Source organism: Rhipicephalus sanguineus, chromosome 3 (genome assembly GCF_013339695.2).
Source record: "Rhipicephalus sanguineus isolate Rsan-2018 chromosome 3, BIME_Rsan_1.4, whole genome shotgun sequence".
NCBI lineage: Eukaryota > Metazoa > Arthropoda > Arachnida > Ixodida > Ixodidae > Rhipicephalus > Rhipicephalus sanguineus.
The window spans coordinates 153,741,880-153,760,224 of NC_051178.1; the positions used below are offsets into that span (position 1 = coordinate 153,741,880).

At 46.0% G+C, this 18,345-nt stretch overlaps 1 protein-coding gene across 5 annotated transcripts in view; it reads right to left on the minus strand.

The window, feature by feature from the left end:
* The window catches only part of LOC119387479 (cathepsin B), a 48,818-nt gene that overhangs the window by 25,975 nt on the left and 4,498 nt on the right, over positions 1-18,345 (minus strand). Inside the window, exons 1-2 of one of the 5 annotated variants that reach the window (XM_037654878.2) lie at positions 9,548-9,879; positions 8,471-8,680 (exon numbers count right to left, since the gene is read on the minus strand). The exons of 1 other annotated variant lie outside the window; for it this stretch is intronic. In XM_037654878.2, coding sequence (XP_037510806.1) covers positions 8,471-8,680; positions 9,548-9,700 — 363 coding nt within the window. In that variant the 5' untranslated portion in view covers positions 9,701-9,879. Of the gene's footprint in view, positions 1-8,470; positions 8,681-9,547; positions 9,887-18,345 lie in introns of those variants that run through there. 3 more of the 5 variants (XM_037654879.2, XM_049413526.1, XM_049413525.1) reach the window with 3 other exon arrangements.

Here is an 18,345-nt window from a genome sequence, read left to right on the forward strand (position 1 = left end):
ATGGCCGCTCTAAGGCAATGAAAGGGTCAGTAGTGACTTTCGAATTTCGATAGATAACCATCATTTTGAGCGAAGATCCATTTGCTTCCCCCAGCACAGAATAAAACTTTTTTTTTTTCATACTGCCGCACCTGCCTATGCTTACTAGAAAAAATATTGGGTATTCAGGTCCATAATATTTCGAGTATTGGTACCGAGTTCGTTTTTCAAGGCAGGAAAAATAGTAATAAAGCATAATTGTGTCCCCCCTCCCCCATTCCCCCACAGCATTTCTCGATGTTGCGCTGAACCTAGCCGTCAGGTTGCGTAATTTGCATCACGCCATTCACTCCCAGAAAGTGAACGGATTTATTCATACGTCGACGGTGCTTCAAACACGCCACAGCGTCGCTATACTTTTCCTTTGAAACTTTTTTTGTTTAATGCGAAACACAAGCTGACGGGCCGTTTTTCTTTTTTTTTTTTAGGTCCAATACGTTATATGTCTTCTACGAGTGCAGTTGTATAACATTGTCTTCAACCCCCGCTGGAGGCTCGACAACTCCACAACTGCATTCAGGATTACAACTCCGCCAAAAATGTACGTTCTCCCCGTATGTAAGTTTCATATTAACAAATGTTCCTGGCGTTTGTTTGTGTACGTGTGTGTTCGTTTGATCGATTGATTCTCGCAATCGCCTTCTTTTCCGCGATTTTTCGTTTGGAGCACGCCATACCACAATTTTCCGGCCCCTCGACCGCTTGTCTGTTTTCGCTGCCGGCCGAATCGATAAAAGAAAGGAAAAGCAATAAATAAACTATGTTCGAATCGACCAGGATCCCGCGACTACCGCGCTAAACATGTTATGTGCCCGAAGACACCGACCCACGCATGTTATGCATCTCCCTCTCTCTCTCTCTATCTCTGTGGCTACCGTTACCACAGACACACGCGTTTTTGCTTTCTATAAACATTGCCGCGGCCAGCCACAGCTTGCAAACCGACACACCAAACTGCGGCGGCGCACCGCGCGGCAGCCTATGTAATTACTAGAGCCATCGATCAAAGGGCGAGGCACCTCTTCGCCTTGGTCCGTGGAACGCTCTCCGGGGCCCACTCGCACAATGCCTTCGAAACATGCGTGGTTTTTATTGATTGTGCGACGATCGAGCAGCGCTCGCGGAGGAGAGCAAGCGCAGGTTTAGCGACGCACCGCGCGCGGGTTCAACGCACGACCAATTACGGTATAGAGCCCGCGAAAACCGCACTAAACAGCGGTCACACCCGCTGCGTGTATCGTGCGCCGTTGACTGCATAACTGATCGGGAGATGCGTCTGGTATGCATTGACGACCACAGGCTGCGGTTCTTGCCGCAACAAGCAGGGAAGCTTGGCGTCACCTAATTCTAAACAAACGGGGGCTAAAATAACAGATAGCACTAGTGACAGTAGTTAATCAAGACTAGTACAGGCTTGACAAGGGGAGGCTGCATAGGAAGGTGAGACTACGAACGAGCGTTACGCAAAGCGAATGAGGAAAAAAAAACAAAAACGAAGAGAGAAGGAGGGAGCATTGGTCTGACACATCATCGACACGTCAGAGCGCGCTCGCAGTGCAAGTAAAGCTACGGCAGGGCATCCGAGCAAACGTGCCCAGCCAATACGCTGTGTCCCAGAGGTCATGTGTAGTGCCGATGGCTTCACAGAAAGTTCGCTTGCCAAGGCCGGCTGCGTGACGCAATGCTCTCTCCCGTAGTTTATTTGTTCCGCCACGGCAGGCGGGCTCAATAACACGAGAAGCCTCTGCAGAAGAAATGTAGCGTATCCGTATAGAGTATGAAGCAAGAACTATATAGACTAACGGGTTACGTGATCGTTGTTGACAAGCAGAACATTAACCTCGCAAGAAGAAAAGACGAGAACACGGGGCTTTATAATTAGCGACGGGATAACTTCTTTCCAACCCCTGCGGACTAATTATCACAGGTGATCCTTCCACTGTGTAATCATCATCAGTCTGAATACGGTGACTGCAAGGGCAAATGCCTCTGCCATGTTTCTCCGATCAACCCTGTCCTGTGCGTTATTCTCGCGAACTTCTTAATCTCGTCTGCCCACCAAATTTTCTGCCTCCCCTGTGCGCGCTTGCCTTCTCATGGAATCCAATCTGTCACTCTTAATGGCCAGCGGTTAATATTGTTCGATAAAGTTGGAAACAATCTTGTGGAAAGTTGTTCCACAGAGCTTGGAAATAAATCATTCGGTTGCAAGTTTTTTGGGCATCCTGTTCTTCGTTGTGTGGTCATGGCACCATTAGTCAATCAATCAATCAATCAATCAATCAATCAATCAATCAATCAATCAATCAATCAATCAATCAATCAATCAATCAATCAATCAATCAATCAATGTACTCTGTTATATCTCAGATTTGAAAATGTGCGCGTAATATTTGAAAAAGATCTTCCGGCTCAAGGTTTGAGTTAATATGCCAACTCGCCCAGTCTTCAACAAATCAAAATTAAATTCACCTCCAAGTGGTTATTTTGAGAAAAGAAACAAGATTACGATGACTCCGATTCTGCTGACGCGACTACCGCGAACGGAACTTATGCAACCTGTAGGTATTGGCGCTCTGTTTACGCCAGTTCATCAACACGCACCCGAATGTGTGATTGTTAAGAAAAAGCACACCGCCTTCAAAAGAGAACTTGCTACAGAAAGACAGCCTGCCTTTTCGTGCCGTCAACTGTTTATTTTCTCGTTATGCGTGAACACGTACCAACCCGCCGCCCTGTTAATCTATTTTTTTTACCACGTCAGTAAAAGAAAGAGCATGAAAGTGTGCTGTTTCCAAGCCTCACCTATATTATCGTTCTCGGAGATCGGTGCGCGCGAAGGCAAAAGCGATTCGCCCGCTCATCCGATACTTTCACCGAGGCCCTAATGCGGCGAGTGGTGAAACGGATCAACCGGGAGCTCCGTGAGTGTGCGTGGTAGCTGGAGCCACGAGCACACCTCGCCATTTGCGTAGGCATACTATACACGCACCTGTCGCCCGCAAGCGATAATGCGTCGTCATTTGTTCGCCAGCAACAGCACTAGGCGCGTATGCCTCGCAGTGTATAAACAAGCCGTGGGGCACCCTCATTCGCGAGTCGAATATAGGGCCATGATGGCCCCCTTTGCATTCATTATTCGCAACAACGCGTCTTCGCCCGCGGCAAAGGGCACGCGGCACGCGCTATATACAAACGTTGTTCGCAGATCAGCGGGCCGCGCGCAACCGTGTAGCTCATCTATAATTCCGTGAGCGGCAATTGGTATTGCGCGGGTAAAACATTAGGAGAGTTACGCGGGGGCTAAGCTCGTTTCCTAACGTTCGTTGGCTCGGTGTGCGACTGCGTCGGCAGGTCTTGCCACTAAGATGCGAATGTATAGTGTTTACGTTCTGGCCTGGGAACATGGCTACGCCATGTGCTCTTACATTTATTTATTTATTTATTTATTTATTTATTTATTTATTTATTTATTTATTTATTTATTTATTTATTTATTTATTTATAACGAGGTTTATTATACGACACGAACAGCCATCAGAAAGCCAGGAAATACAGAGTCCAAGCTCAAGCTAACTCCCACACGAGCCGCACGTTCGCGATGCCGCTCACTGCCCTGCTCTTCTTCTTTGATTGATTGATTGATTGATTGATTGATTGATTGATTGATTGATTGATTGATTGATTGATTGATTGATTGATTGATTGATTGATTGATTGATTGATTGATTGATTGATTGATTGATGAGTAAAACAACCTTTCATTGTACTGCTTTGGTTGGTGCTCTTTTCCATTGCGTCGAGGCTTTATCTTGCATGCGGTTGTCACCTATGGATTCTCTATGCTTACATTTGTAATATACAAAAGTTAACCGATAAAACATCCGGGTCACTATCTTATTCTGAGTAGCAGGCAAGATGACGAGAGAGAAGACGCTAACGTTACACGTATTCACGAGCAAGGGGCCACGACGTGCACAGAGAGCGCTCGCTCAGCTGCCACCGCACACCAGATCGTTCTCTGTCTCTTTACTCAAAGGCCCGTGTCGCGATCGCAGACGCACACAAATGGCCCCAAGGTAGAAACGTTGTGCAAAGAGGAATACAGGCGAAAGTTAATGACGAAAGCTATTACGTGAAAAGCCAACGGGGTTTTGATATACGGCGTATTTTTACGCTGTCAAAAAAAGGACGAGAAATACGGCACCCTCTCGGGTGCCCTTGCGGGGTCAGAACGAATTAAATGGTCGTTTGCCTATGCATAATGCATCGCGAACAGAGTAAACGGTGTGGATGGACGCATGAGTGAGAGCTCCTCTGCGCGCAGCGTTGAAGGCCAGCGTCATTACGCTGGCCTTCACGCGCACGAGACTGCCTTCGATGACTTTGCGTTTGCTACCGTCACTCTGGTGACGTTAACGACAGATCACATACTTTGCACAAGGCACGGGATGTTCGAGCTTGCTCGACTAGTCGTATGCGACGTTACCTTAGCCCCGCGTGCCAGAAGAGCTCCTAAGAAAAGGCGCGCAATGCTTCGTCGGCGCTTGGTGTAGACTTGTCGCCTGATCAGGAGGCTATCATCCATCCGACGTTATGCAGAAAGTAACGTTAAGAAGATACTGCAGAATGGTTTGCTGAAGGGCTAGTTGGTACATGTTGGTGTTACTTCGAAGGAAAAATGAGCGCGACACGAGGCAGAAGTCACGTTGGTGTCTCCCCTTATGGTGTTCTTAACGAGTGATGTACTTTATTTTGTTACCTTTGCTTCCTACATATTTTATTGCCGCAATAAACTGAACTCAGTTGATAGAGGTCGTGCTGTATACTACCGAAAAATGTTAGGCTGATGTCGATGGATAGGTTATTCGTTTAGAAGTGTGTATTGTTTTACTCTGCGCTCATATATGACTTAGTTCAGGAGGAAATGGTCATTGAAGGTCACGCAACAGCACTTCCCGGTGATTCCTGTGGCACGGCCTTGTCTGAGCAGCACGCGTGCGTTCAAGTGCTGTCGAGAGTGCACCTGCCCAGAGCGCGTCATTACGAAGTTTTTACTACGTTGCGAGCCACCAAGTTGCGGTCGCTTCAATAAGGGGTAGCGCTGTTACCCACCTTCTTCGAGCCGACATGCAAAGTCGACTGACTACGGGAGCTGGCGTTCCTCTTTTTATTTATTTATTTATTTATTTATTTATTTATTTATTTATTTATTTATTTATTTATTTATTTAAATACTCTCAATGCCATTTGCGGCGTTACAGAGAGGAGTGGTTACAAGTTAGAGATGGCAGTCTTGAATGATGCATGATCAGGGTTGCTGGCGATGGAGGCAGGAAGGTGGTTCCATTCGGATGAAGTCTTCGGCACGTAGGAGTGGAAGTATATGTTGGTATGGCAGAATGGCACATGGACTTTGAAGTTATGGTCGATGCGAGATGAAAGGTAAGACGGTGGCGAGAACAATGTGCCTTTTATTTCAGGATTCATGAAAAAAATTTTGTGGAAGAGACATAGGCGGGCCTGTTTCCTCCTGTTAGAAAGGGTAGGAAGGTCTAGAGAATTTTTAATTGATGAGATGCTAGCAGTACGGGAGTAATTAGCGACAATGAAGCGAGCTGAGCGATTTTGGATGGCTTCCAGTGCATTAACAAGTAAACAAGTATGAGGATCCCAGATTAATGAGGCGTATTCGAGTTTAGATCTGACTAGTGTTTTATAAAGAAGAAGTTTTAATGAAACAGGTGCTAATGAAAAGTTCCGGCGCAAGAAGCCGAGAGTGCGGTTAGCATTGTTAATCACATAACTGATATGATTATTCCATGTTAAATTGTTATCTATGTGAACACCTAGATATTTGTAAGTATTGACAGACGACAACTGAAAATTAGAAATTGAATAAACAGGGCTAGTGCAGTCAGTACTTGCTCGAGAGATCCTCATTATTTTACATTTGTTAATATTCAGTTTCATTGACCAGAGTGAGCACCAAGATGTAATGTTATCAAGATCAGATTGAAGTAGTGATGAATCATGAGAGTTAGTTATTATGCGGTAGATGACACAATCGTCGGCAAATAGCCTGATTGTTGATGTAATGCTGGATGGAAGGTCATTAATATAAATTAGAAAGAGTAAGGGTCCAAGGACAGAACCTTGCGGCACACCAGATGTTACTGAACAATTGCGTGAGTCATGATCGTTAGCTGTTACATGTTGGGTTCTGTTAGATAAGAAGCATTCAATCCATCGTAATATGTTTGAGTCAATATTTAGCATGCTTAGTTTTAGTAGGAGTAAACGGTGAGAAACGGTGTCAAAAGCTTTTTGAAAATCAAGGAAAATGCAATCGATAATGGAGCCAGTGTCAGATGCTGAAAATAAGTCGTTGGTGAAGAGAAGTAGTTGGGTTTCACATGAGTAGTGTTTCCTAAAACCATGCTGACTGTTATGAAAGAAGTTATTTTCTTCGAGAAATATAATTAGGTTAGAATAGATTATGTGTTCGAGAAGCTTACATGGAATACTAGTCAAAGTGATGGGCCTGTAATTAGAAGGATTAGATGAGTCACCTGGTTTAGGCACAGGAACCACCTTCCCCGCCTTCCAGTCACTGGGCAATGAGGCATTTTGCAATGACTGTGAAAAGAGCTGTGAAAAAATGACTGAACAATAAATGGCAGTTTGTTTGAGAAATTGGGGAGCGATTCCATCTATGCTAGGTGCTGAGGCTTTCATTTTAGTATGAGGTGAAAAAGCCCCAATTGATCAATGATGATGGGTTCCATTCGGGTATATCCAGGATCGGCTTGAATTGGTAAATGATTGGAGTTGTCAACAGAAAATGAGTTTTTAAATACGTCTTGCAAAGCTTCGCAGCACCTCTCACTTGCAATCGCCAAACCAAGTTCGTCACAAAGATCAATGTTCTTATTTTTTGGACCATTTACTATACACCAAAACTTACGAGGGTTAGACTGTAGAAGAGAAGGAAGGGTATCGCTAAAGAAACTATGTTTAGCAACTGCATAAGCTTTTTTGTATTCTAATGTTGCGCTGTGATAAGCCGCCCATCTCTCCGTGGTATCAGATGATGAAGCGCTGCGGTAAAGTCGTTTTTTTTTATTACGTAAGCGAAGAAGTGCTGATGTGAACCACGGAGGCTCTTCTCTGCACATTATCACTTCCAGCGCATAAAATTCAAACTTTCGTTTTCTTGCGAGCCCTTTAAGCGCGGCCTATTCATCAGTCAACATGAATTCACCTTCACTAGTCAACATAAAAAAATGACTGGGGCAGATTCTACAGGTGTCAGTGTTTATCTTTACTTACCATTGTCTCTTTGCAAAACATAATTATCGCGCACATACAATTCATAAGCTACTTTATCGATTGTCATCACAGAAAATCGTGCGCTGTCTTTGATAACACCCCTGCAAAAGACGTTTGCGTGTTTCTTTATTTTTACGCAAAGCGTGTGTCGCAAACTCCCTGATGCCGTTGATCTATCTATCTATCTATCTATCTATCTATCTATCTATCTATCTATCTATCTATCTATCTATCTATCTATCTATCTATCTATCTATCTATCTATCTATCTATCTATCTATCTATCTATCTATCTATCTATCTATCTATCTATCTATCTATCTATCTATCTATCTATGTCGCACGATTTTATCACCAACTCTTCTATTCCCCAGCGCAGGCTAGCAAACCAGTTGTTGTGATATGACTAACCTGCCCGCACTATTATTGATCTCGCTTAAGGTGCCTCCTCAAGTTGTCATCAGCCCCACGGCTTGTTGTCCAGCGCAAACGTGGAAGCATCATTAGCTCCCGAGATGGCTTCGCCTTATCTCAAACAGCGGCGACCAAGTCTGATGCAAGTCATCATGTGAGAGCACCGACGCTACACGTGTTGCGGATAGACGCGCAGGTCGTCTGCCTGCACGGCTTCACAAACTCGTTGCGAAACGAGACATTAGGCGTGCTTGCTCGCTCGCTTGCTTGCTCGTTCGCGTTCTTTCTTTCTTTCTTTCTTTCTTTCTTTCTTTCTTTCTTTCTTTCTTTCTTGATGGAGGCGAAAATGTTTGAGGCCCGTGTACTTAGATTTAGGTTCACGTTAAAGAAACCCAGGTGGTCGAAATTTCCGGAGCCCTCCTCTACGGCGTTCCTCATAATCATATCGTGGTTTTGGGACGTTAAATCCTAGATATTATTATTATTATATTATATTATTATTATTATTATTATTATTATTATTATTATTATTATTATTATTATTATTATTATTATTATTATTATTATTATTATCTTTCTTTCCATGGTTAATCTAGCTGTTAGCGGGATGTTCGCAATATGTGGACGTTGCCGTTCCTTGGGAAAGAGGCAGATATATAGCAAACATGGAGGGAAGTGTACACACCCAGCATGATCCGCAGGAACCTTGGTCCCGAATCTCGCCAATGGTGGTGCACTCGGGCCAGTTTTCCCTAGAATCGAAGTTCTCCGGCAAGGGACCGAGTGAACTGAGGTCCAATGCCCGCTCGGGCAGCCGGTACCGATGGTTCTCCGGCGACACTCCGAGGAGGCTACGTACGTACTCGGGATCTTCGAAGCCAGGGTTACGGCCGGCCTGCATCCCAAAACAGAAAAAGAGAGAGAACGTTTGTGTGTGCGTGCGTGCGTGTGAGGATTACAAGTGCTGTAAACGTAACGCTCTTATGCATAAGCAGCAAACGGTTAAGACGAGAACAGAGGCGGTGACAAATGCTCACCTAATGGTAATTATTCTAGTGAGGTTCAAGAACATACATCACAGTATCTAACCATCTTCGTTCTAACCCTTTTCGGCTTTCTTCATTGAAGCCTCTATTTCAGGGGCGTAGCCAAGGGGTGGGGGGTGGGGGTTGAGGGTTCGAACCCCTCCCCCGCGAAATTTTTCAATTTTGCTTGCGCATATAACACGCACACATACAAACGCACGCACGAACATACATAAAGTATGGTTGAACCACGCCCCCTCCCCGCCCGAAAGAAATTTCTCGTCTGGCTGCGCCCCTGCTCTATTTAAATATTTTGTTTCCTCTGCCTGTAACGACCCCGGCTCTGTCGACCTTTGTGTTGTTACTTTTTTTCATAAATACTCGAAATGTAATTTGCCTATCTCGACAGCTGCTGTGTATATATATATATATATATATATATATATATATATATATATAATATATATATATATATATATATATATATATATATATATTATATATATATTACTCCTCTAGGGCAGGATAGAAGACACTATATTTTCTTATTCACTGTCTCTATACGCCTTATACGTATCTCTCTCTCTCTCTCTCTCTCTCTCTCTCTCTCGCTTTGTACAGGTGCGTCCCACCCGTCGTCGAAGAGAGAACTCTGAATACATCGCGAAACCTTTTCAAGCCAGTTGTGCCGTTAATGGTCAAGCAGCTCGATCTTCGCTTCTTTAAGCGGGCCTTACCTTCCAAGTAGTGTTGAGGTAGTTTATGTACTGGATCATCTTGTCGGAAAAGGCGCCCGTCTCACCCGGGATCAAGTAGCGGTCGCGCCAGGCATTCTGGGACACCCCGAAGGCGACGATCGAGAGAAGGTAGACTATCACCGACTTGTGCATCTTCGCTAGATGGAAGTCACTGTCCTAGGTGGTTGATCGTTCTTCAACGGTCCCAAATACCGTCGAGGAGTTCACGACGATCGACGTAGTAGTCCTGTGGATATATCAGGCTCAAGTCCGGGCCGACGGCCTTGTCGAAGGTGCAGTGGCGTCCCTTTGGTCGGGACGGAAGCTGTGTCCGCCGTACCAGACTGTCTCGAAGTCTGAGAATCGTGGGTGCCTGCTGGGAAAGGGAGACCCTAGACGAACCACGTGATGAGTATCGTTGGCGTCGGTGATTCCCATGACCTTTCCGTCACGTGACACTCGCCAGAGATTGGCAGTGAGCGGCGAGGCTTCACAGCGTGTATGGAACCAGAGACGAGCCGATAGCAACCGTCGCGGCGCGAAAGGCTCCGTTGATGAGATTGCGCTCTCTACGAGAGAAAGATCCAGCCCTCGGCTAGACGCGTGTTTCTCGCTTACGTGCAAATATTTCATTCGATTTGCTTATTTGTTTCACTCACGTGACTGAGAAGTTAACCTAGACTGAATATGTTTCTTCTTTTTTTTTATTTCCCCGAAAGACCGGTGGTGTAGACCACCGTCGATATGTAGACAATACATCTGCGATCTACACTTTGCTCTGGATGGACAGAGGCTATCACGGGGGTCAAAATGAGTCCTGTACGAGAGGTCATCAATGTTATTTCGTAACAGCCGCCTCCAGCGCTCCTTCCAAACATCCCCGTCCCCCTTGACTGTCACTTTCTCGCCTCCAACGGCTTAAAGCTCGCATTTGTAACACGAGTGGCAGTGATACACGCAAAAAATTACGTTATGGAATACATAACGACGATGCCCGACGAAAAAAAAACACTTGATTTACTTTGTTTATACATTCAATCAGTGCCCTGTTTTTCTATCTTCTGCATTCGTGATAAAGCACCGAAAAGAGGCAAACAAGATGCTTACTTAGTGGACACGGACCTGTAGATAAGCGATTGTGATTAGCTGCTGTATGTATGTATATACGAAAGTGATGTGTTAGACCAGCATACTGTGGGCAAAACTTGGGACAGAAATGTGTGCGTGTGAGCGTATCTATACAATTGAAAAGTGAACTCCTGCAAGTGAACTGTCCATTGCCATGTTATTTTTTTTTTTCAGTTTACTATCTTACTTTACTTCATTTTTCTCATTTTTGTTTTTTGGGTAACCACTTTGTTTTGTTTTTGTTTTTTTCGCTGCAGAACTTAACCTCTCCACAGTAAGCCAGTTAGAACAGAACAGAACAGATATTTAGTGCACAAGGCTAAGCCGTGATAGGCGACAGAATGGGTCTAATTATTGACAAACACTTTACATCCACGCCTTTAGAACAACGTTCGTAAATAAGGGGGAGGGGGGGGGAGATTCCATGCGCGGTCTTGCCGGAGAAATCAGTTTAATCGCGAGGGCTGCATATGGTTCCTGTCAGTCAAGGCGGAGGCACCTCACAACGATATATAGACTTTACATTAGTCTTTCATTAGGTGAATCCAGTTTAAGCCAGCGAATTTCCTGATCTCCTTACAAGTTAAATGCATGCCAGCTTGTTAACAGGTGCGTATGCACGTCTACTAAGAGGCATACAAAAAGAAAGAAAAAAAGAAAGAAAGGGAGCTGAGAAAGATCAGAGTTACCGGGTTTGCTACCCTTACCTAGGTTGGTGAGCCGAAAGAAAAGAACGCAAGAATGACGCTGCCGCTTTTTAAGCGTTCTCAAATTCCGATGGATCTCAAGAAGCTCTTGTTGTTATACTTTTAGCATCTTTCTTTATGTGGAAAGGGGTAGACGGCCACCTCTTAAAGGCGCCATCATCTTCTAAATATTATGTAATAATAAATAAAAAGCACACAGCAGTGCTTGCACGGCCTAACCAGACATCAGAGCCCCATTGTGTGTTATGCCTTTCTGTGCCTCTGTAGTTGGTGTGTTCGAAGGAAGGCGAATTGACCAAGGACTTCGTTTTCTCTGTTGTGTACAACGTAATGAAACCAATAGACAATGAATCCAAGGAAAATACAAGGCCATTATTTCTAGTCCTTACCTGTAATGCGGTAATTGTGATGTAAATATAAATAAATTAAATTGGAGACAACTCGCCCTTGGTAGCTGTAGCTTCGGTCCCTATACCAGCGGAAAGTTGTCTTTTCGGTCCATTCTTATTCATTTACGTTTACATCACCGTACCACACTGCAGTTAAAGACTACAGATAATGCCCCTATACTTTCCTCGGTATCATTGCCTGTTAGTGTTTCATTAGGTAGTAGGTTGAGTGTTTGTGATTTAGCTCTAAGAGCTTGCTAACATTATGGCTCATTCTTTTCAGTCATAGTCTACCTTCGCCATCTCGATGTGTTCACTTTTCCGACACCCATTACCTTCAACTTCAACTTCAACTTCAACTTCAACTTTATTCTTCTAGTTACAGACTAGAAACGTCCTCCAGGGCTAAAAGCTGCCGTGAGCAGCTTGACTGGACCCAGGAGGCGTTGTACATGACAGCGCGATAACAGTAAACGTTTCGGTACAAACCTAAAACGAAATTTGACATTCAGTACATGCTTTACGACAGGATGTTTAACATTCAACAAGAGACATTGTTGTGCAAATAAAGAGGCAATAAAACAAAGCATGGTCATCTAATATGCATCATTATACAATAATATATATGCTTACATGTTAACAAAATACATCTTCAATTCTTTGCGAGATAGATTAGTAGCGTTCACATGATTATTTAGAATTTTCGGCAAATTGTGTTTAATGGATTGCAACTTATACTCTAATGCACCTTCATTCAACCGGGCGATGTCTCCTTCGCCTGGGTGCGAACTAATAATGCCTTCTTTTTTTCCGGGTGTCCTCGGGAGCGAAACGAGGTGGCAAGGTTCGGGGAAGACACGCGAAAGACACGGAAAGTTTTCACGTGAAAAGGTCAACCTCCCTGCCTTCTTCTTTTCCTCTCTCTCTCTCTCTCTCTATCTCTCTCTCGTAAAGGCTGGCAACATAGCCGCTGGCATTTTGGGTGCTTTCTGATTATGGAAACCCTGAAACCATGAAGGCAGAGAGACAGAATGCTAAATTGAAGCAACATATCTTGAGCTGAAGGCTTTTTTTTTTTTTTGTAATGCCATGAGGTGTTATGCTCAGGCACTAGCCTTGATTTAATGCGCGAGTTAGCTCTTGCGCAAATCTATTAGCCAGCTCTGGCCCTCGTGCTTGTAAACAAGCACGGCGAGGGCGGTCTGAGCAATCTTCCGGGGACGGGAGACCAACACGAGCATTTTTTTTTTCAGCATATAAGTAGCGTCGCAACCACGTTTCTGAAAGCGGCAGAAGTATCAGTGAGGCGTCCTTGAAACAGCGACAATTTCGGTACGGGCACCGACAGGCGTTGAACAACGCTCTCTGAGGCAGTGGAATTTCGAGTTGATGCGATTCTGACACGCCTCTTAAGAATAAAAACGTACTATCCGGAAAATCGCAATTATCCCGAACCCTTCACGTAGTTACGCTCGGGAACGTCATTTCCTACTGGCTATCCCTTCCCCCCGCTAGAGAGATCGAGCGGGAGAAGGAGGGAAGGAAAGGATTGGAGGTTATCAGAAATATTTCGTCGTCGTCGTTATCATGAGCCTATTTTATGTCAACTGTAGGAAGAAGGCCTCTCTCAATGACCTGCTATTTATTGCCATCCTGCGCGAGCCTATTCATGGTGTCCCGTGTGTCCGGTGAACTTGCTAATTTTGTCATTCCATCTAACTCGCTACTGCCTTCGGCGGCGCTTCCCATTCCTCGGTAAACATCTCGTTGCTTTAAAGACAATCTGCTGTCTGTCGTAAGCATTACGTGTCCGACCCAGTTCGTTACCTACATCGTCTCATTAGCGAAAGGCTCGACGGAATACATTTTAGCAGGGATTGAGGCTGTAGTCCAAATGGACGAACCCGGTGCCACGTATAACGCCCATGCCGAAGATGTGTCGGGGCTGATTGTCTCCGCACTTCGAAGTACTCAGCTATTTCGAATTGTCTGTATATAAAGCGGTGCGTGTAGCCATAGAGACGCGCGTTGCGCATATATGTCGGCCGCTTCGGTAATATGTGACGCTGCCGGACGTCTACGTTGTTAACTCAAGTCGAAATGCGCCAGGAAGAATGGCTATAGGCCGTGACCCCTCCCCCCCCCCCACACACACACACACCCGCCCATCCCAAGAAAGAAAAGAAGAAAAGAAAACGACGAAATCCGCAGTGATTTGCTGCATGTTGAACAGGACGAATGCCGTTCACGTAAAAAAGTGCGAGAAGATTAAATGTCTGCACTACATGAAAACACGACGGCTATATTGTATGCGGTCACCTATTCATCTTATTTTAATTAATGAGAAAACCCCTCAGTCGTTGCTTCGCTTCCTGAATGAAACGCGCCCGAAGCACAAACATAAAGTGCGTAGGGAAAGGTCTCTTGTAGCTGCCATTTGAGCGCGACCATAGGTACTTACGTATCCCCCTTACATTTATGTATTCAAGCCCAATAGTGTGCGTCACCTACAACTCCAGTTTCCTCAGAAAAGGAGGTGTAAGAAAAATGGAAGCTGTGCGCCAAGCCATAGTCTCAAAGCTGTGTTAAAATATTCTGAAAGATAGACCACACGAAAAATAAAGTTCAAAGTAAGAACTAATAACACCTTCGCTATTTAAATACAGGTACGGTTTATTTTATTTTGTTCTTGGTTTGTTTGGTGGAGATTCTGGTCACGCGTACACGGATAACAAAAGAAAACGTTTAGAAAGGAATGAAGGAAGCGAAGTCGGTGCGATTGCGGTCAGATAAATAAAGATAAAGACTCCGGCAACCGTGACAAACGACCTATATTTTGGCATTAAAATTGAATTAGACACTTTCGTCTTTTGCCCCGAGCATCGCAACTGAGAGTGCGTACAGTAATCAATCTCAATTTTCTCGGATGTCTCACAGCGGTTTCTCATTCACTCATTCGAGACGGCATTCAGCGCAATGCGAGAAGGACGCCGGTTTTAAGGAGGAGGTCTCCGAATTCATCTGTCTTCTTCAAGGACGCGCCGCATACACACTCGCCGCATCGTTTGCAACCACGTTTCTCTCGCTAGAACTGCGTCATTAATTATGCTCTCGCTTCCCTTTGTGGCCTTCTTTCCAGTGGCACCGAGATTTAAAAGCCAGAAAGAAAATTTCCCGAGCTAAACAGCCGCACTCGCAATGTTGTCCGGCAACAAACATCACTTCCTGCTGCCGCTCGCCGCGCTCCTGTTGTGCTGGACGAACCGGCATGCAGCGCAAGAGCCTCGTACCAATTACGTCACGGTGAAGACGGTCAACGGCCACGTGCGCGGAAAACTCCTGGACGTGGACGGTGCGTCCGTCGCGCAGTTCCTCGGGATACGGTACGCGGAGCCTCCCGTCGGGGTACTTCGCTTCCGGAAGCCCCTGCCTGCTCGTTCGTGGCAGCCGGAGACTGTGGACGCCCTCGAATTCGGAAGCCCCTGCGCGCAGGCTAACGGCTCGTTGCCTCCAGTGTCGTGGCTCGTTCCGCGAGATAAAGTTAGTGAGGACTGCCTCTTCCTCAACGTGTGGCACCCATTGGGCGACAGCCAGGACAACCTCGGAGTACTCGCATGGATTCACGGCGGCGGATACCGTGCCGGCACGGCCTCCGATCCCGACTTCGACGGAAGAAAGCTGGCGGCCACGGGAAACGTCGTTGTGGTCACCATCAACTACAGGCTCGGCTCGTTCGGCTATCTCTACACCGGGCCCGGTACTTCGACAGGCAACTACGCCCTCTGGGACCACAACTTGGCCCTCCGCTGGATAAGGGACAACATCGCAAGATTCCGCGGCGACCCCGGACGAGTGACGGTGTGGGGTGAGAGCGCCGGCAGTATAGCCGTCGGCTCCCTGCTCCTGTCGCAACAGAACGCAGGTCTCATTCACAGGGCCATACTCTCCAGCGGGAGCAACTTTTGGCTTTTACCGCCCATGAATCGAGTCGGTCACGAGTTTGCCGACCGTATTGCCGGGCACGTGGGTTGCCTGGACTCAGAGAAGCCTTCTTCCAAGACGCACCCTGCCCAAGTGCTCCGGTGCCTGCGGTCGGTGCCGGCCGACGCCATTATCGACGCCGAACAAACGCAGTTTCCCGACGACCTCGTCACCTTCCGGCCCGCCTTCGGCGACGAGTACCTCCCGCTGCCGGACCTGACGACTCTGTCTAAGGGCATGTTCATTCCTCTGGACAGCCTACTCGCGGGTGGAGTCTCCGAAGAAGGCAGCCTTTTTCTGTACTTTAAGGACCACGTCCTGTTTGGCCCCTCGGTGCCCAAGCTTACCAGGAAGCAGGCGTTCGACTTCGCCCTCAACCACTACTTGGGCGTCCTGCCCGAAGGCGTCCAGACGATGATCAAGGAGTTCTACCAAAAGAACGTCACCAGCGATGAAGATTCGCGAGGCGTGTTTCGGTCGTTGATGGACATGGTGGGCGACTACCTCATCATGTGTCCAACCAAGTTCCACGCGGAGCTGTTTGCAAAAACCAATCGACCTGCCTACTTCTACATGCTGGACCACAGGTCCAAGAAAGGTCGCTTCCCGCCTTACATGGGCTCGATGCACTTCGAAGACGTGCAGTACTTCTTTGGCCTGCCTTTCGTATTCCCCGGCCGACACACGGACGAGGACCGGGCTTTCAGCCTACTCTGCATGCGAGTCATCGGCTCGTACGTCAACACCGGGTAAGTGTCTTGCAGATGAGAAGGATATACGTTGCGTTATTCGGAACGAAAACGGTATGCTTAGCTCAGCGAAGCTGGTGAAATAACAATAATTCCTCGCGATCGGATGGTCGGTGAAAACAGGGATTTCGTATTCAAGACATGCATGTATGCATACTGTGAGGCACGTACGGGACCTGTGCAATGCAAAGGCAGAGTTGTGGACAGCTCTATCGACCAGGTTGTCAGTGGTCATTCGTATGCTTGAAACGTGCGGCAAATGCGATAAATTTAACGCCTTCCTCTGAGGCCGATGTAATCGGATTCCACTTCAGTTTTAACCCTCACCCCTCTTCATTTATTTGTTCGTATTTCATCATCTTTTTAAAGAAGACAGTGTTCGTGTTTTGGAAATTAGGCACGTGCTTTTTTTATAACTAAGCGTAATATGAGCATTAATTGGTGTTCTCATATTTGCATGCCTGTTTTATCAGAGGGATTTGAGACTCCCACACTGGCTGGTAACATTGAATCAGTTAAATAAACCACTTTTAAGGAAACCGAAGCTAAGTATTGCGTACGAATTCCGCACGCTTGATTTCATTCATTCCTTATGACGTCCAGTGGTCACGATTGGCCAATCTCGATGATGACATAGGCGGATTGAGCACTTCTCGGGGCCATTAACGAAACGACAGGAGAAATTATAACGTCCTATTACCTTACGTTGGCCCTAGTTAAACCTTGCTTAGTGGGTGTCGCGCTGCTAAGCTCGGGGTCGCGGATTCGATTTCCGGCCACGGGACGGCAGCCGCATTTTAATTGGGTAGAAATGCAAGGGCATCCGTGTACTTGGATTTAGGTGGCACTCTAAAGAACTCCAGGTGGTCAAAACTGGAGTCTCCTACGGCACTCCTCGTAATCACAACGTGGTTTTGGCCCGTAACAACCCAGAAATTAATGAATTAGTTGAACTTGCTTAGTACAACAAAAAGCCGAGTAATTTGTGTTCGGTATTGCGCATTTGCCTCATGCACGGCCGCCAGGGTGAATTATACGTTATACTTTCAACGTAATAAGCGCTAAATGATGGCAGGCATCCGAATGTTATTCAATGGGGCGCTTTCTGCTTTAATGCGCGTATATCAGGCTTCTTTTTCCAATTCTGAGGGCCTTGCACAAACTTTGCAGATGTGTCTAAGTGTCCCTCTGATGTGGGATTAATTTACCTCACTGCGTCGCGAGTATCACAATAAACCCGTATTATCTATCTATCTATCTATCTATCTATCTAGCATCTATCTATCTATCTATCTATCTATCTATCTATCTATCTATCTATCTATCTATCTCTATCTATCTATCTATCTATCTATCTATCTATCTATCTGTCTGTCTGTCTGTCGTCTGTCTGTCTGTCTGTCTGTCTGTCTGTCTGTCTGTCTGTCTGTCTGTCTGTCTGTCTGTCTGTCTGTCTGTCGTCTGTCTGTCTGGCCGAATTGAGCGCGTCACAATCGTTACGTAAAGGAACTCTGGCAAATCGCATAGTGTCCACCCCCTACCACCCTCGTTGATATTTTGTACTATTCGCCGTGGCTGATTGCTCAAAGTTAAACTGGCGTATTATATTATTAGATGCACAGTTGGCCAGTGGACGCGGTTAAATAGCAACGTGTACGGATTTGATGAGAGCCAAGAGGCGGAAAAACAAAAATGGTGTCATGCGAGTCGAGTAGCTTTTTACATAGACGGTGGGTTGTTTAGATAGAAGTACGTGGGCTGCTTCTGAATTCATATGCAGCTTTTCTGGACACCAGTGGCCTAGTTCGCGTGAACGACACCACGTGGCGTATTCGACCTAAAGA